This window comes from Carassius auratus, chromosome 17 (assembly GCF_003368295.1).
Source record: "Carassius auratus strain Wakin chromosome 17, ASM336829v1, whole genome shotgun sequence".
NCBI classification, from domain to species: domain Eukaryota; kingdom Metazoa; phylum Chordata; class Actinopteri; order Cypriniformes; family Cyprinidae; genus Carassius; species Carassius auratus.
The window spans coordinates 21288497-21303695 of NC_039259.1; the positions used below are offsets into that span (position 1 = coordinate 21288497).

Sequence of the window (15199 nt, forward strand, 5' to 3'; positions counted from 1 at the left end):
CTCCTGTGTATTTTGAATGTGTGTTGGCTTTGCAAAACTCCCCGATTCATTGTTGTATTGTTCTCACCAAACGAGTCTTTCACACCTCCGCCAGGTATGACACATTATCCGCATTATTCTTTTATCATTATTCTTTTGTTTTTATTCCACCTTTATTCCCAGCCTTTATTGTGGTTTTTCAGGCTTTACAAAGCAACAAAGCAGCGATCTCACTTCAGTCTCTCTTTGCATTTAGCCCTTATTTATCAAAAGTTTTACTATAAAAATACAACAAAACATTTTCTTATGACCTTACATGAATTATTGAGACAAAAATGCATTATGAAGAAGAAAAGCACCTGCTATTAGTAGCATTGGAGCTAACGTTAGCATCAAGCTACATCGGACAATTTATAAAATTATTAGTACACTTTTACTCAAAACTCACTTTAAACCCCGATCATGTGTTTATAATAACTTCCTTTAGCGATCAGGGGTGGAATTTGGTCGTTTACTGTTGTAAAAATATGTTATTTGTAGCCTTTTTCATCGCTGCACAAGTTAGCATTTCCGATGTACATTTTCTATTTTTTTTATAAAAACGCCCCAGATCTCAAGAAATTCTCATACCAAGCTTTACTATCGTAATCGCGGGTTTATTATTCGGATATTTCGTGTGTACAGAGGTGTTTCAGTGTTGTTTTGGCCAGATAACTACCAGGAAGTGTGCAGGAAGCATGTGACACGATGTGGCGGTGTCCGGTTATGACACTCTAAGATTGACATTGGGAAGGCCCAATCGGAGTCTGAGTGACACACAGCACGAGCTGACACCACTGCACGCACACACAGATCGCTGAGAGAGGCTGTTTATCATCAGATCGCGTAAATCCGTGGAAAATGAATAGAAATGGCGATTCTGTCTGAAGAAATATGAAGTAAACATCAGTAAATATATCCATATATCTCCGCAGATATGCATCTTTTGTCTATAAATCCTTATTGAGGCTGTTCAGTGAGTCTATGTGAACACAAATAAACCGCTGCTGACGTGACTGAATATGAGTGAGTGGTGATTTCTATTCAAAATGTGGCATAATACGGATTTATTATTTTGCACTCCTGACATAAATCACTAAATATCTGTCAATCTTTCGTTCATTATCTGGCTCGGCTCGCTGTTCATCTTCAGTTCTCTCTTCACAGCAGTTCAATCAGTGTACTGTTTGAGTAAATGAATTACTCCAGGAAATTGGTTTGTTTTAAGTCAGAGGGAGTGTCAGCCACATTTAAAAAGTTAACAGCTTAAGTCATTTATGGATTAATGCTTATTGGAGACGCGAACCGTTTCAAATGATTCAGTCGTAGTTTTTGCTATTTTTGGACCAAAATGTATTTTCGATGCTTCAACAAATTCTAACTTACCCTGTAATTGTCACATGCAGTGCTTTAAGCGGGCCGCCACTTCCAAATATAGCTCTTGAGCGTACCACCACCTCTCCATACGCCCAGAACGTGCTTTTAGCGTACCGGTACGCTCATTTGGACATTTGTTTTAATAGTGGATTCAATCTTTTACCTGCACTGCCGATTTAATGCAAGCTTCCTAATTCATCCCACCGAGAGCAGAAAGTACATTACCCAATTACCCATTCACCTTCAAGTTATACAAGCGCATGTGCCGCTTTTCCCACTGTTAAGTGTCAACAACTCAACGTGGCCAGAGAAAGTGTGTAAAACTCGCTGACTGTCACCTCACTAAGTCTGAATGACATCACTGCAGGTCAGACTCAAGCTAATGAAGTAATGCAGCTCTTTCAGGTAGGGTGACCAGACGTCCCGAAAAATTCGGGACATCCCCGAAATCTAAACTGTTGTCCCGACTCCCGAATCTGGCCCTAATTGTCCCGAAAATTATACTAAAGCAAAATCTTGAGTATTTATTGTCTGATAAACATTAAAAACTGTCCGCGGAGGTTGAGTCGTCCTGCAGCCAGCCCCCGCCGGCTGCTCATTGGCTGCAGCATCTTTTTTCTAAATTCTAAAAAAATACCGTAGGCGGCTATAGGCACAAATTTAGATATTCATTTACCTAATTAATCTATAGCCTATGCACAAAGACAATATGATCTTTTTGTCCCCTTTTTGTTTTAAAGCTTGATGAAGAGAGCGCAAGTTGCTGCAGCTGCGAGGAGCACAGTGATGCACGCGTACAGGAGTGATTGACAGTTCGCGGCAATGTGTACAAAAAATACGCCGCTACACAATTATTTCGTTATTTTCGTTTAAGCTTATTAACGTTAAGTGTTACAGAAAGGTCTGATTTACGCACTGTTACAACAGTCATTGTTTTTATTTTATTTTTTACAATGACATTTGAGTTCATGATTTTAATGTTGTTGTTTCTTGTTCCAGACCAAAGAGTAGGCTAATGACAGATGGTTGATCTTTGAATAAAAATGTGTTTTGTTAAGGTTTGAAATTCATTATCTTTTATTATAGGCTACGAAGTCTAATATCATAAGCCCCCCATCCCGTCACCCAAGACCACAGACAGACAGACAGGATAGTCTGCGCATGACGTGATATTTTATTCGGACCCAGAAGGCGAGATGTACATCAAGGAGCGCTATACACACTCATGAAGTGTGTGTTTCATTCATACTCGAAGACGGAGGGCGCTCTTGCGCAGAAAGTCATACCAAGAATTCCATAATACAGCTATTGCTGTATGAAAACAGTTGTTTTCACAGAGACACGAACACATTAAACATACCATTGTATATCAACAATGCAGTTCTAATTGCATTTATTACAGTATAGAATCTGTTCTGCATTATTATTATGTGATGAAAAAAAGTGTTTGTAGTATATAAACAAATCATTGTTATTTGTTGTTGTCCAGCAGTTACACATTTCGATGCCAATTAAAAGCTAGACATTAGAGAAAATATGTTTTTGTACAGTAAACTAGTTTTTTTATTTTTTAAGAAGTATCTTCTGTTCACCAGGCCTGCATTTATTTGATCTAAAGTACAGTAAAACAGTAAAAAATTTTAACATTTTTACTAGCCTATTTAAAATAACTTTTCTTATTGAATATATTTCAGAATGTAATTTATTGAGGGTTCATGAAAGAGTGGGAACCCTGATTACTCTGGGATATTGGTTTGTTTTAACTCAGAGGGAGTGTCAGCTACATTTAAAAAAAGCTTAAGTCATTTGTGGATTAATGCGTATTGAAAACGCGAACCATTTAAAACAATTCAGTTCGATTTGGTTAACTGGTTCAAAAAGATCCGGTTAGAATGAATGATTCGTTCGCGAACCGGATATCACAAACTGCTTTGTTGTGAACTCTCTTACAACAGACACGGAAGAGAAGACAATGATGAATAAAGTCGTAGTTTTTGCTATTTTTGGACCAAAATGTATTTGAGATGCTTCAAAAATTTTTAACTGACCTTCGGATGTCACATAGACTACTTTGATGTTTTTCTTAACTTTCCGGACATGGACAGTATACCGTACACACAGTTTCAATGCAGGGACTGAGAGCTCTCGGACTAAATCTAAAATATCTTAAACAGTGTTCCAAAGATAAACAGAGGTCTCACGGGTTTGGAACAACAAGGGTGAGTTATTAATAACTTAATTTAGGTTTTTCAATGAACTAACCCTTAAACATCGAAACATTTGTAGACATTTTAATGATAGCACTACAAAAACACAACAAAGGGAAAGACTGTTGTCTTATGTAGTGGTTGTTTACTGTAAAGAACAGGTACCCCTATCTTTAAAGTCTTTTGCTTTTGAACTATTACAAGGAGCTTGGTCTTCACCAAATTAGATCTCTGCAACGCCATCTGGTGCGCATTTGGGAGGGGGATGAGTGGAAAACGGCATTCAAAATACCCTCGAGACACTACAAGTATATCGTTTGGTCTTAGCAATGCTCCACCCATTTTCCAGGGTCTCATCAGTAGCGTACTGGATGACATGATTAATAAATTTTTCTTTGGGTATTTGGATGATATTCTTATTTCTGTCATAACAACTCGTGGAGGGATTGGCATGGTAATGTACATGACAGTGGCGTAGCCTAAAATAGAATGAAGAATTATTTTTTTTGTCTCAATAAAAAATTTGTACAAAACCTGGGCAATTGTTGTTTACTTAGAAAATATATATATTTTTAAATCAACCCTTTCATGCGTAAATTACAAATATTTTAATTGACCCCTTGTTTCCATGGCGAAGCGTCATGATTGTCACGTGACACACCGCAGCCACTATCAGATGTATCGGTATTCGTTTTATTTAGTTTTTTCATTTTTTATTAAAATATATACACAGACTTGCTTACCATGTCAACTATCTGATATTCCGATTCTTCTTTTAAAAACCTTTATAAATTATCTTGATCTATAACGAGATGAGCGCTGCAGTTCAGAGTCCTGTCAGCCGGATTTAACGTACAGCACTTGAATTCCCCAGTTTCTCTCAAAATACATAAAAGTAAGTGGCTGTTGAACTGGATGAAGAATAGAGTAAACTTTATTGTTCTGCTATGTGTGTCTGAATATGAATAAAACACGTCGGCAAATTACATTTGATTAGATAGTTTTTGCTGCTTCAATAGACATCAGTATGTATTTTACAAACTACCAATGTATTGTTTTACTAGTGATTATGTATATTTAAATGTATGAAACCTAAAATAAACATTATGTGGTTGAAAACACTGCATATTTGTGATATATGACAAGCGCTGAGCCCGTCCGTCTCTGGCCAACGCGCAAAAGCTGTTTGAATCTGGCAATAGATAGAGTCGGCATCTAGTCATAGCTGGGGGCGTGGCGAGGACAGAGTCGGCCGTTTATTTCAATTGTCGCCAAGGCAATGTTTTCCCCCACGGGCTAAAATGTTAAAATGTAATTTACATTTTAAATTATTTATGTTAAAATATATCTGCCAACCTTTGGACTGCCGACCAATCAGCAAACAGCAGCTGACTGTGACCCCAGCAGTCTATGATATAAACAGATCATTTTTGATTGCACATTGCTAGCTATCAATATGTCGCAGAGCTCGTTTATTAATTTTTTTTTAGCAAAAAAACCTTGGCTTGATAGACAGCTGGACACAAAGCCTAACGTTACACCTGATGAGGATGTTTCTCCCTCCCCGGGCCCAACATCAACAGACAGTGTTGCCAGATTGCAAATGTCCAAGTATCATCCCAGAAGTTCAAAATTGTCTTATTTGGACGAAAATTATTACATTTAACAATTAACTACGTTTTGACACAACGGAATGGTTGGACGGAAGCAGTGCGACATAAATGCTATCCCATAATTTTGCACAGTAATCTGACAATAAATGTGGCACACCCAGATTTTCATATGCACACCCAGAGTCTCTTTTCTGGCTACGCTACTGGTACATGACAATGTTAATGTATCTGGTCTTGAAGTGTGAATTCCATGCCGTATCTGTTATATATATGTAATATGTTACATCACCTCTTCCAGGGGAATCAAACCAGACCCTTCTTAGATAAAATCTGTCACTAAGTGGCCCGTCCCCAACTCCCGTAAAGCTCTGCAGCATTTTCTAGGTTTCACCGACTGTTATTGGTGGTTCATCAGGAATTTTGGTAAAATTGCTATTAAACCTCACCAAGGTGTCCTTCAGGTGGAACCAGCATACTCAGGTAGACTTTGATAGCTTAAAGTCCTGTTTTGTCTCTGCACCTGTTCTGTTTGTTCTGAGTCCCAGTTCATGGTCAAGGTTGATGCATCAGATGTCAGGGCTGGTGCAGTTCTAACTCAACATTCCCGCTTTGATGGGAAAGTGCACCCATGTGTATCTGTCTGGATGGACCGCAACAATATTGAGTATAACCATTCCGCCTGAGCTGAGCTCAAGTTAGGCCCGCTATGTGGTCTTCTTTAGCTGGTTCAACTTCACCCTCTCGTACTGGCTGAGGTCCAAAAATGTCTGGGCTCCAGATGAGGAGCTGACATCTGAAACCATCCTCCCTGAAGGGGTGGTGGTCGGAGGTCTCTCCTGGAGTATTGAGCGGGGAGTAGAGGAGGCCAGACGAGGGGTTCAAGTGCCTGGCAGGCAGGTTGTTTGAGCGCTGCACTCTGAAGTCATTTAGTGGGGTAATTGTCCAGGCTGGTCTGCCATCCAGGGATTTGGGGGAACGTTTTGTTTGCCATTCGTCAGCGTTTCTGTTGGCCCAAACTGGCCGAGGATGACAGACAGTTTGTGTTGGCCTGCCCCACTTGTGCCCAATGTAAGCCTATGAATTGCCCACCTGATGATCTGCTCCACCCTCTTCCTATTCCTTCTCATCCATGGTAACACATTGCCCTTGATTTTGTCTCTGGGCTTCCCCCTCAAAGGGTAACACTATTCTCTCTGTGGTGGGTCACCAGAACAGTTAATTTTATTGCCATGCCCAAATTGCCCTCTGCCTGGGGGACTGCCCAGCTGATGGTGGATCCCATCTTCCATCTCCATGGTTTGCCGTTTGACGTGGTTTCAGATAGAAGTCCTCAGTTTGTCTCCTGGTTTTCAAAATAATTTTACAGACAGATCGGGGCCTCTGCGAGTCTGTGTTCTGGTTTCAATCCTCAGATCAATGAGTAGTATGAGCAGGCCAAACAGGATCTTGAAATAATGCTCCACTGTCTGAAATCCAATAATCCAAAATCCATGGTGCCCACGCTCATAATTCCCTTCTGGTGGCAGCTTCTCGATGTCCCCTTTTGAGTGCTTTGTGGGTTATAAACTGCACCTGTTTCCATGATAGGAACCCAATGCTGTGGTTCCATTCAGCGCTGGGGGCACACCTGGGAGAGAGTCAGGGGGGGTTTGGTCTGAAACTCAGGATGAACCAAAGCAGCAGCCGATCACTGCCGGTCTTCTCCCCTGTCCTATGTGTGTGGGGTATGGCTTTCCACCAGTGATCTGATTAGGATTTTATTGGGATGCTGCATCACCAGGGTGGTTAATCTGGTGGGTCTCAATCTCATGCTCCCTTCCACTCTCAGTTGGGTTCACCCTATGTTTCCTGTCTCTAGGGTTAAATTTGTGTCTTCTTCACCCCTTAACCCTGTGGGTGATCATCCTGCCCCTCACCCCCTTGTCTTGTGCCATTGTTCCCCTCCCTATATGGTTAGGGGATTACTTGATAGCAGTGCCACAGCAGAGGGTTTCAGTATTTCATGGACTGGGAGGGCTAAGTTCCAGAGGAGGAGATGGTAAGTGCTGTCCCAGGTCATTTTGGACTGTTTGTTGATCGAGGACTTCCATCTGCGACAAGGTAGGTGTCCTCTTTGGATGGCTGGTGGCGCTCCTGGTAGGGGGGTACTCATTAACCACATGGTTGTGTCTCTGCCATCCCTTGTTTCCCTGCTCATTAGCTCATCTTCTCTCACACCTGGTTCTTGTTTATCTTGTTTTGCTGTCTTTTGTCAGATAGCCTTAATCGTGATTGTTCACCTGTCTTCTGTGGTTTTGCTAAGGCTCCAGTGCTTGTTGCTGCAAGTGGTTTTCCTCTACCTCGTTGAGGTCTCGGGTACCCATGTGCTCTTCTCAGCATCCGCCGTCCTTGCATCTCTGCAGACTCTCTAGTGGATTATTCTACCTCTCGCTCAGATTAGCAAACTGCCTTCCTGGCCTCATCTCAACTGCAATGTTTGCGGCTTCTGGCATCCTTTTTTTTCACCCACCCACCTGGGTGTTATGAGATTTTATGTTTTCACGAACTGTCCACTGAAGCGTTCTCTGAGAGAGACTGAAATGCTTTATTACACTTTCCACTCCCCCCACTGACAATTCCTGCTTGAGAACTCGCAACCTTAAAAAGTTTATTTAAAAATCAAAAATGCAGAATCTTTTTTGAGAGGCAGGTTTAGAGGTATGGTTAGTATACGGGGATAGAAATATTGTTTGTATAAAAACCATTATGTCTGTGAAATGTCTCCATAAAACATGGAAACCCAGTGTTTGTGTGTATGTGTGTGACTGCTCTTCAAATCAAGTGTTCACAAGAGTGCACTTTTAAAGATTTTAAAGAGATCCACACAGGATATGAACATCTTTATCTTGTTTTTCATTTAAATGAGCTACCATCTGCTGCAGTTGTTTCCTAATTAAAAATCACTTTTAACATAAAGTCTATGAAACTGAAACAATACATTACTCATCTCAGCTCTGTTTTACACATATTACAACCATTCACATACCTCCATTAATTCAAATTGTATTAAAACTGCCATCATGACATCTCTCAGAAATGCCTAAGCTATTAATTTAGTTTAACTTGCTATAAATAAACCTACAACATATAAAATAGTAATTGAGCTAACAAATTTAGTTGACAGAATGTTTTTTAACCAAACGTTGAAATGGTTAAGTGGATTAGGTTCTGAAAGGTGCTATGGTCAACATTTGCAGGATCTGCACCATACTGGGAAAATATCCTTTGCCATCTGCTTTCCTGAACATACTACAGTTATACAGGTTTCTATTTTGATTTAATGCTTGATGCCTCCTTTCCTCTTCTGGTTATAGATTTTATCAGTGTAATTGTAGGCATATCTGAAACATATGGAATCATGTACATTTATTGCCATTATTATTTCTGAAAGTATCATGATGTTTAGTGACCATCTGTTATTTTCTTTTTGATGTCAAATGACCCATATTTGAATAATTTTATTTGTTGTAAATCTTCCCCATTATATGCTGCTTTGTATTTTGCTCAGGCTTACACATGATTATATAACATTTTGGTGCAAATATGCAAAATAGTAAACCAAAGCTTGAAGCTAAAATTGCAAATATCTCCACAGCTACAGTTAATTTTCCAGGGGAGCTAACATAAGATGGGATAAATGTGATCCATACAGCACAGAATATAAGCATACTGAATGTAATGAATTTCGCTTCATTGAATTTATCAGGCAGTGTGCGAGCCAGAAAAGCCATAATAAAGCACAAGATAGCCAGTAGGCCAATATAACCCAGAACAGCCGAAAAACCTATAGTAGAACCCAGACTGCACTCGAGAATAATCTTTTCTTTGTAATATTTCTTATTTTTGTAAGGGAATGGAGGAGATATTGTTAGCCAAAGTACACAGATAAAAATCTGTATAAGTGTAAAAACAAGAACACTGAGCCGTTGTTGTGCAGGCCCAAACCATTTCATGACATTACTTCCTGGAAGTGTCGACTTGAAGGCCATTATAACCACTATTGTTTTTCCCAAAACACAGGAGATACAGAGGACAAAAGTGATTCCAAACGCAGTGTGACGTAACATACAGGACCACTCAGTGGGCTGACCGATGAAAGTTAGTGAACAGAGGAAACACAAAATCAATGAGAAGAGCAGCAGGAAGCTCAGTTCTGAGTTGTTGGCTTTTACTATGGGGGTGTCCTTTTTGCTGTAAAACAGTACAGCTACCAGCACAGTTATTCCTACTCCAAAGAGTGAAAAAAACACTAGCACTAAACCCATAACTTCTGTAAATGACAGAAACTCTACAACCTTTAATACACATTTATTTTTCTCATCATTAGACCAGTATTCCCCTGGACATTGCTTGCAGTTATTTGAATCTGGAAAGGAAGTTGCGATCACTATAGTTATTAACAATGAATAAATCATTTATGAACACAAATGTATGAGCAAGTCATTACATGCGGAAACTGCAAAAATAAGGAATAAAAGAGAGAAGCAAATAACCAATTTTATTTGAAACTGAGATAAAAGAGCTAATGATTACCTGTCTCATTACTGATTTCTCCTTCTGCACATGGAATACAGTCATAACAGCAGACAGGTCTTCCTTTCTGTGCAGCCTTCCTAGTGCCTGGAGGACAGCTCTCACTGCACATAGACCTTGGTTTCTACATTTTAAAAAAATGTGTTGCATATTATTAGATGCAGAATAAAGATATTTATTGTTTAACTTTTTCTTTTATTTTCTTTATTTAAAAGTTTCAATGTTGGATTCCAATATGCAGTGGGAGCTATTAGGGTCTTGTGGACAGTGCTATTTTTTTTCTTTATTTTTTTTTGAACAAAAATGATTACTTTCAAACTTTGATTATTACTACTTACCGCAATTGTAATGTGCTTTTGTTCTTTTGCTCACCAGTGCCCTCTGCTGATGCTTCTGTCTGTTTGTCTCTGATCAAATCTAATTGTCACTTGGGGGCTATTTCATAAAACAAGTTTACCAAAAAAGCCATGCTTATTTAAGTTAGTCTGGCTTATTTTCACATGATTTTGTTTCATAAAGCAAAATTACCATAGCTCAGACTCAGTCACTGTGGGGACTTATGTTGGGAAACTAACCTGTTATGGAGCAGGCTAACTGTCAGGCTAAGCTGAGTTACTTTACTGACCAGTAGGAGCAGATTGATATTAACACTGACTCTCTCACATAGGCTACAATTAGTTGACTTTATTATTAGTTAAAAAATAAAAGTATACAGAAAATGCAACTTAAATAATCAAAAAAAAAAGAAAGAAAGAAAGAAAAGAAATAGGCTATAACTAACTATATTTAATAAATTGTGTTTTAAATGTAATGTTCTTTCTTTAAAAAATACAAATAAAAAATAGATCTATGAATACATTTTAACATAGTTGCCTACTTGCCCATTCAGTTGATCAGCAGTTTCTAGCCATGCAGCCCTTCTCTCTGGTTATATGACAGATGTACCTTTTATGGTTATTAGTAGAACATCAAAACCCCTTAACTGTCACTCCGTCCCAAATACGGGATGCCTACGTTGACTATACTATATTACAATCAAATCTAATCTAAATCTTGAGAAACTATATATCATTGGAAAGGTCTCCCAAATATATATTTTACCAATATTTGTTGTTACAAATTATGTAGGAAAAGTAATAGATTAATTTATGAAAAGACTGCACCCTCAGAAATCTACATTTCAAAAGGAGTTTTGACCTTTGTTTAAAAAAAGACTTCCTCGTTGCCTTTTTCTCTATCACATTTTAGAAATCATCACAAGTTATATATAACTTGAAAACATAAAATCTCAAAATTCATCCTTTAAAATCCATTTTAAAATCAGACATTGCATTAACATGTAAATGGTACATCAATATCACGTTACAAAATGTTTTCAGTCATGAATTATACAAATTTTGGATTGTATCATGCACATTCAAGTCTATCTTCAAAAACGTGAGTGACAGTTAAGGGGTTAAAACATTACCATCTAAAATTGCTCATTAGAGTATTAAAGCATCTAAAAGAATAAATTAAAAGTTAAAACCACTGAATTTAAAAAAATATATTAGGATATAGGATTAAAATTCTACAAGTGTCACATTTAATGTCCAACAACAAATATTTTAGCAGAATGCATATTTTATTTAGAATTATTGCACCATTATTTAATTGTGATCCATCTGTTTAGTTCATATGTGCGCAGCAGGGCCCATTCACTTGTGTAAGCCTCATCTACTCCTGACAGCAAAATGGATATATCTGCACAACATTTACAGATGTAAAATATACCTGTGCCGTAACAGTTATGCACTGAGGAAAACACAACATCTCAAATGCATTAAACAGCCCAAATATTCGCTGTTTGCCATGATGGATCAATTTGATCCATGATCAACATCAAGGGCTGCTTAAGAATAAGCGTGCACATCAAATTATCCTGACTCACTGAACCTTGATAAAGTTAGTGAGATAGTGTGAACTAAAGTTGTCATTTAGGAAACCGCTTTAGTCCCAGTTGATTTGTTAGGTTATCCCTGATTTTCTTAGAGTCTTTAATGAAACAGCCCCTTGGCCTCTTTGCTCTGAATTTATAGTCAGGTGCGACTTATTTATCAAAATTAATTTGACATGAACCGAGAGAAATTAACCAGAGAAATGAACCAATAGAAAACATTACCGTCTCCAGCCGCGAGAGGGTGCTCTATGCTGCTCAGTGCTCCTGTAGCCTACAATGAAGACATAGAGCGCCCTCTCGCAGCTGTAGACGGTAATGCTTTCTCTTGGTTCTTGGTTCTAAATAAATGTGACTTATAGTCCAGTGCGACTTATATATGTTTTTTTCCTCATCGTGACGTATTTTTGGACTGATGCGACTTATACTCAGGTGCGACTGATAGTTCGAAAAATACAGTATGTATGTATGTATGTATATTTACCTTGAGCTGTCCTCCAGCCCAGATTATGTTTTTAGTGTTGAGTACAAAGCGCTGGTCAGGGGACAGTGAGGCATCATAGTATCCAACTGTTTTAAACTTGATTGATCCATTTGAGGACTGCTGCCAGTTCACAACTTCATATTGGGCTACAACTGCACCAGTGCTGTCAAACCACACATTATCTCCCATCTTTATGGTAAAATTTACCTTTTTCAGAGTCTCAACCACCTATTGAAGAAAAGGCATTTTCGGTTAGAAATTAGTTATTCTTTTGCCTCTTTCTTTATATCATTCCCTATCATTGTCAACTGTGTGTGTGTGTGTGTGTGTGTGTGTGTGTGTGTGTGTGTGTGTGTTATTACCTGCCGTGGTTGTATTTTCGGGTCTGTTTCACAACCTTCCTTTTCTTTGCACTTTAGCAGTTTATGTAGTGAATGAGCCACAGCATAAACGGATTTGTAGACGTTGCTAGCATATCTTTGTTCTGGCACATCTTCATTGTTGCTCTTCAGCACAAGGAGATCCTGATATATGTTGCAAATTAATTCATTTTGTGAAGAATTGCCCTCAGTCTGTGTGCATGGTAAAGCTGTTTCCCAGAATTCTTTTATAACAAAATCTGCAAAACCTTCAATATTATTTTTTTTCACTGCAAATCCTAGTGATCCTCCTAGAACATGAAAACTATTTGAAGTGATCATACTGTCTGCTGTTATCCATGCCTCCACACCTATTACTTGTAGGCCTGTAATGTTCTGAATTATTAACTGATCAAGTAGATTGTTCATCTCAAAATTGGTCAGAAATGCAACAATGACTTTTGCTGTGCTTTTTTTTATTGTATCTATAACGTTTTTGAGTTTTTCAGGCTCTTTTCTCTGAAATTTCACAGTGTAGTCCACACAAATGCCCTCTTTCTCAGCTGTATTTAGAAATATAGCCATTCCGTAGTTTCCATAGTCATTGTCACTGTTCACAGCTCCCACCCAAAACCAGCCAAAATGCTTGATAATGTATGCAAGTGCTCTGCTCTGGTGGTAATCACTAGCAATAGTCCTGAAGAAATAGGGATAATCTTTCCTATTACTGAGGCATTCGCATGAGGCTGAGGGACTTATCTGAAAAAAAAAAAAAAACACATACACACAGGAAACAGTAAAACAGTTATCGTTATGGTAATTATGTCAAACATTTAGTGTTTTGCTCCTTACCACCGGAATTTTAAAAGGCCCCGTAGTTCTGGACAAAATCACTGTGTTGGAAGACTCTGTTTCTCCTATGATAGCATGTATAGGAGACTGTCCATTGCATCTGTCCCCAGATACAAATTCCTGACCATTCATTAATGCCATATTTGCACCCATAGAAGATAGTATTGAACCACAGGTATCATAAATTTGGTAGCCAATAGAAACATTTGGAAGTAAAGTTACGCTTCTGTTAATCTCCTCAATGGCAAAGATCATGATTTGAGCCATTCTGAAATCTCGTAGACTCACACTGAGAAGAATAAATACATAAATGACCAGAAGGTTAAATAAACATCTTTTTTTCTTTAATTGCTGTAAGTATTCTAAAATTAATGTTTACAGTAAAAAACAACCTTGAGCATGAGAAAAGCTGAGGCTTTTGCGTGAAGTTAAAAGAAGGTAATGTCTCTATGCTGTGGATTGGAAAAAGTGCTCCAATAGTTATGTCTCCATCCTTTGATAACAGCGGGTATTTAGGGTCTCCCATCATACGGCAAAGAGGCTTTTCTGCCTTTGCGTGAAGTTTAAAGAAAAGCAGAAGTATGCAAAAGAAGACAGACATCCGAAACAATGAGTTTACTATGGCCAAATGCAACTGGCTTGATACTGGCTTGATATTTTAACTTTTATGCATATGTTTAATATGGATGGCTGATTTATGACCTCATAGGGCAGGACATGGGTCAAGTCAAGCATGGGTGGAATAGAATCAAGCTATTATGATATAAGCCAGAATAACACTGTGAATATTGAAATAATCAGTTGTTGCTGTGAAATTATATTTGGATACATAGTGTCTAACAATTGATGGTTCTTACATACATTTTTTATTCTAAATGTATTCTCATTTATTTATTGTATGATGAATAATTTTTGAAGTTATTCATTATTTGTTCTACTACACAGAACTCAAATTATTTGCTAATATTTAATTATTTTCTATTTAAGTTCTTAATGTACGTTCTTTTTCTATTTAATTCCCTTTAAAGGTATTTTGCTCTGAATCAAAAGCTGATGCTATGGTGAAATCATATGTCTGAAACGCTTGTGCAACTACTCCAATCTTTATTGGTGCTGTGTGACTTACATTTACATTTACATTTATTCATTTAGCAGATGCTTTTATCCAAAGCTGAAGATGAAGACAGTGGAAGCAATCAAAAACAACAAAAAGACCAATGATATATAAGTGCTATAACAAGTCTCCGTTAGGTTAACACAGTACACGTAGCATGGGATTTTAAATAATATAATAAATAAAAAGAAAACAGAATAAATAAAAGTATAGAGCAAGCTAGTTAGAGGTCTTTACACACACACACACACACACACACACATACAATTGCATAATAAATGAAAAGAAAATGTGTGTTAAAGTTAGAGGGTCAAATAAAGATGGAAAACATGTGTTTTAAGCCGATTCTTGAAGATGGCTAAGGACTCAGCTGCTTGGATTGAGTTGGGGAGGTCATTCCACCAGGAGGGAACATTTAATTAAAAAGTCCGTAAAAGTGACTTTGTGCTTCTTTGGGATGGCACAATCAAGCGACGTTCACTTGCAGAACGCAAGCTTCTAGAGGGCACATAAGTCTGAAGTAACAAATTTAGGTAAATGGGTGCAGAGCCAGTGGTAGTTTTGTAGGCAAACATCAATGCCTTGAATTTTATGCGAGCAGCTATTGGAAACCAGTGCAAATTGATAAACAGAGGTGTGATGTGTATTATTTTTGGCTCATTAAAAA

At 38.0% G+C, this 15199-nt stretch overlaps 1 protein-coding gene across 1 annotated transcript; it reads right to left on the reverse strand.

Annotated features, from left to right (window-relative positions):
* Positions 1-8085: 8085 nt before the first annotated feature.
* On the reverse strand, positions 8086-14034 carry LOC113117927 (extracellular calcium-sensing receptor). Its single transcript, XM_026286830.1, has 6 exons — positions 13811-14034; positions 13419-13707; positions 12570-13325; positions 12208-12435; positions 9788-9911; positions 8086-9620 (listed from the first exon to the last, which is right to left on the reverse strand). Exons 1-6 carry the CDS (start codon positions 14017-14019, stop codon positions 8713-8715), a joined length of 2514 nt encoding a protein of 837 aa, XP_026142615.1. The 5' UTR covers positions 14020-14034; the 3' UTR covers positions 8086-8712.
* Between the last annotated feature and the right edge of the window lie 1165 nt (positions 14035-15199).

Bases quoted from the DNA above. Each gene is read 5' to 3' on its own strand.
- LOC113117927 (XM_026286830.1), bottom strand. From the start codon at position 14,019: ATGTCTGTCTTCTTTTGCATACTTCTGCTTTTCTTTAAACTTCACGCA. The intron at 13,326-13,418 runs GTAAGGAGCAAA...TTTTTTTTTCAG, and splicing joins GGCCTTTTAAAATTCCGGTG to ATAAGTCCCTCAGCCTCATG. The intron at 9,621-9,787 runs GTAATCATTAGC...CTTCCTTTCCAG, and splicing joins AGAAATCAGTAATGAGACAG to ATTCAAATAACTGCAAGCAA.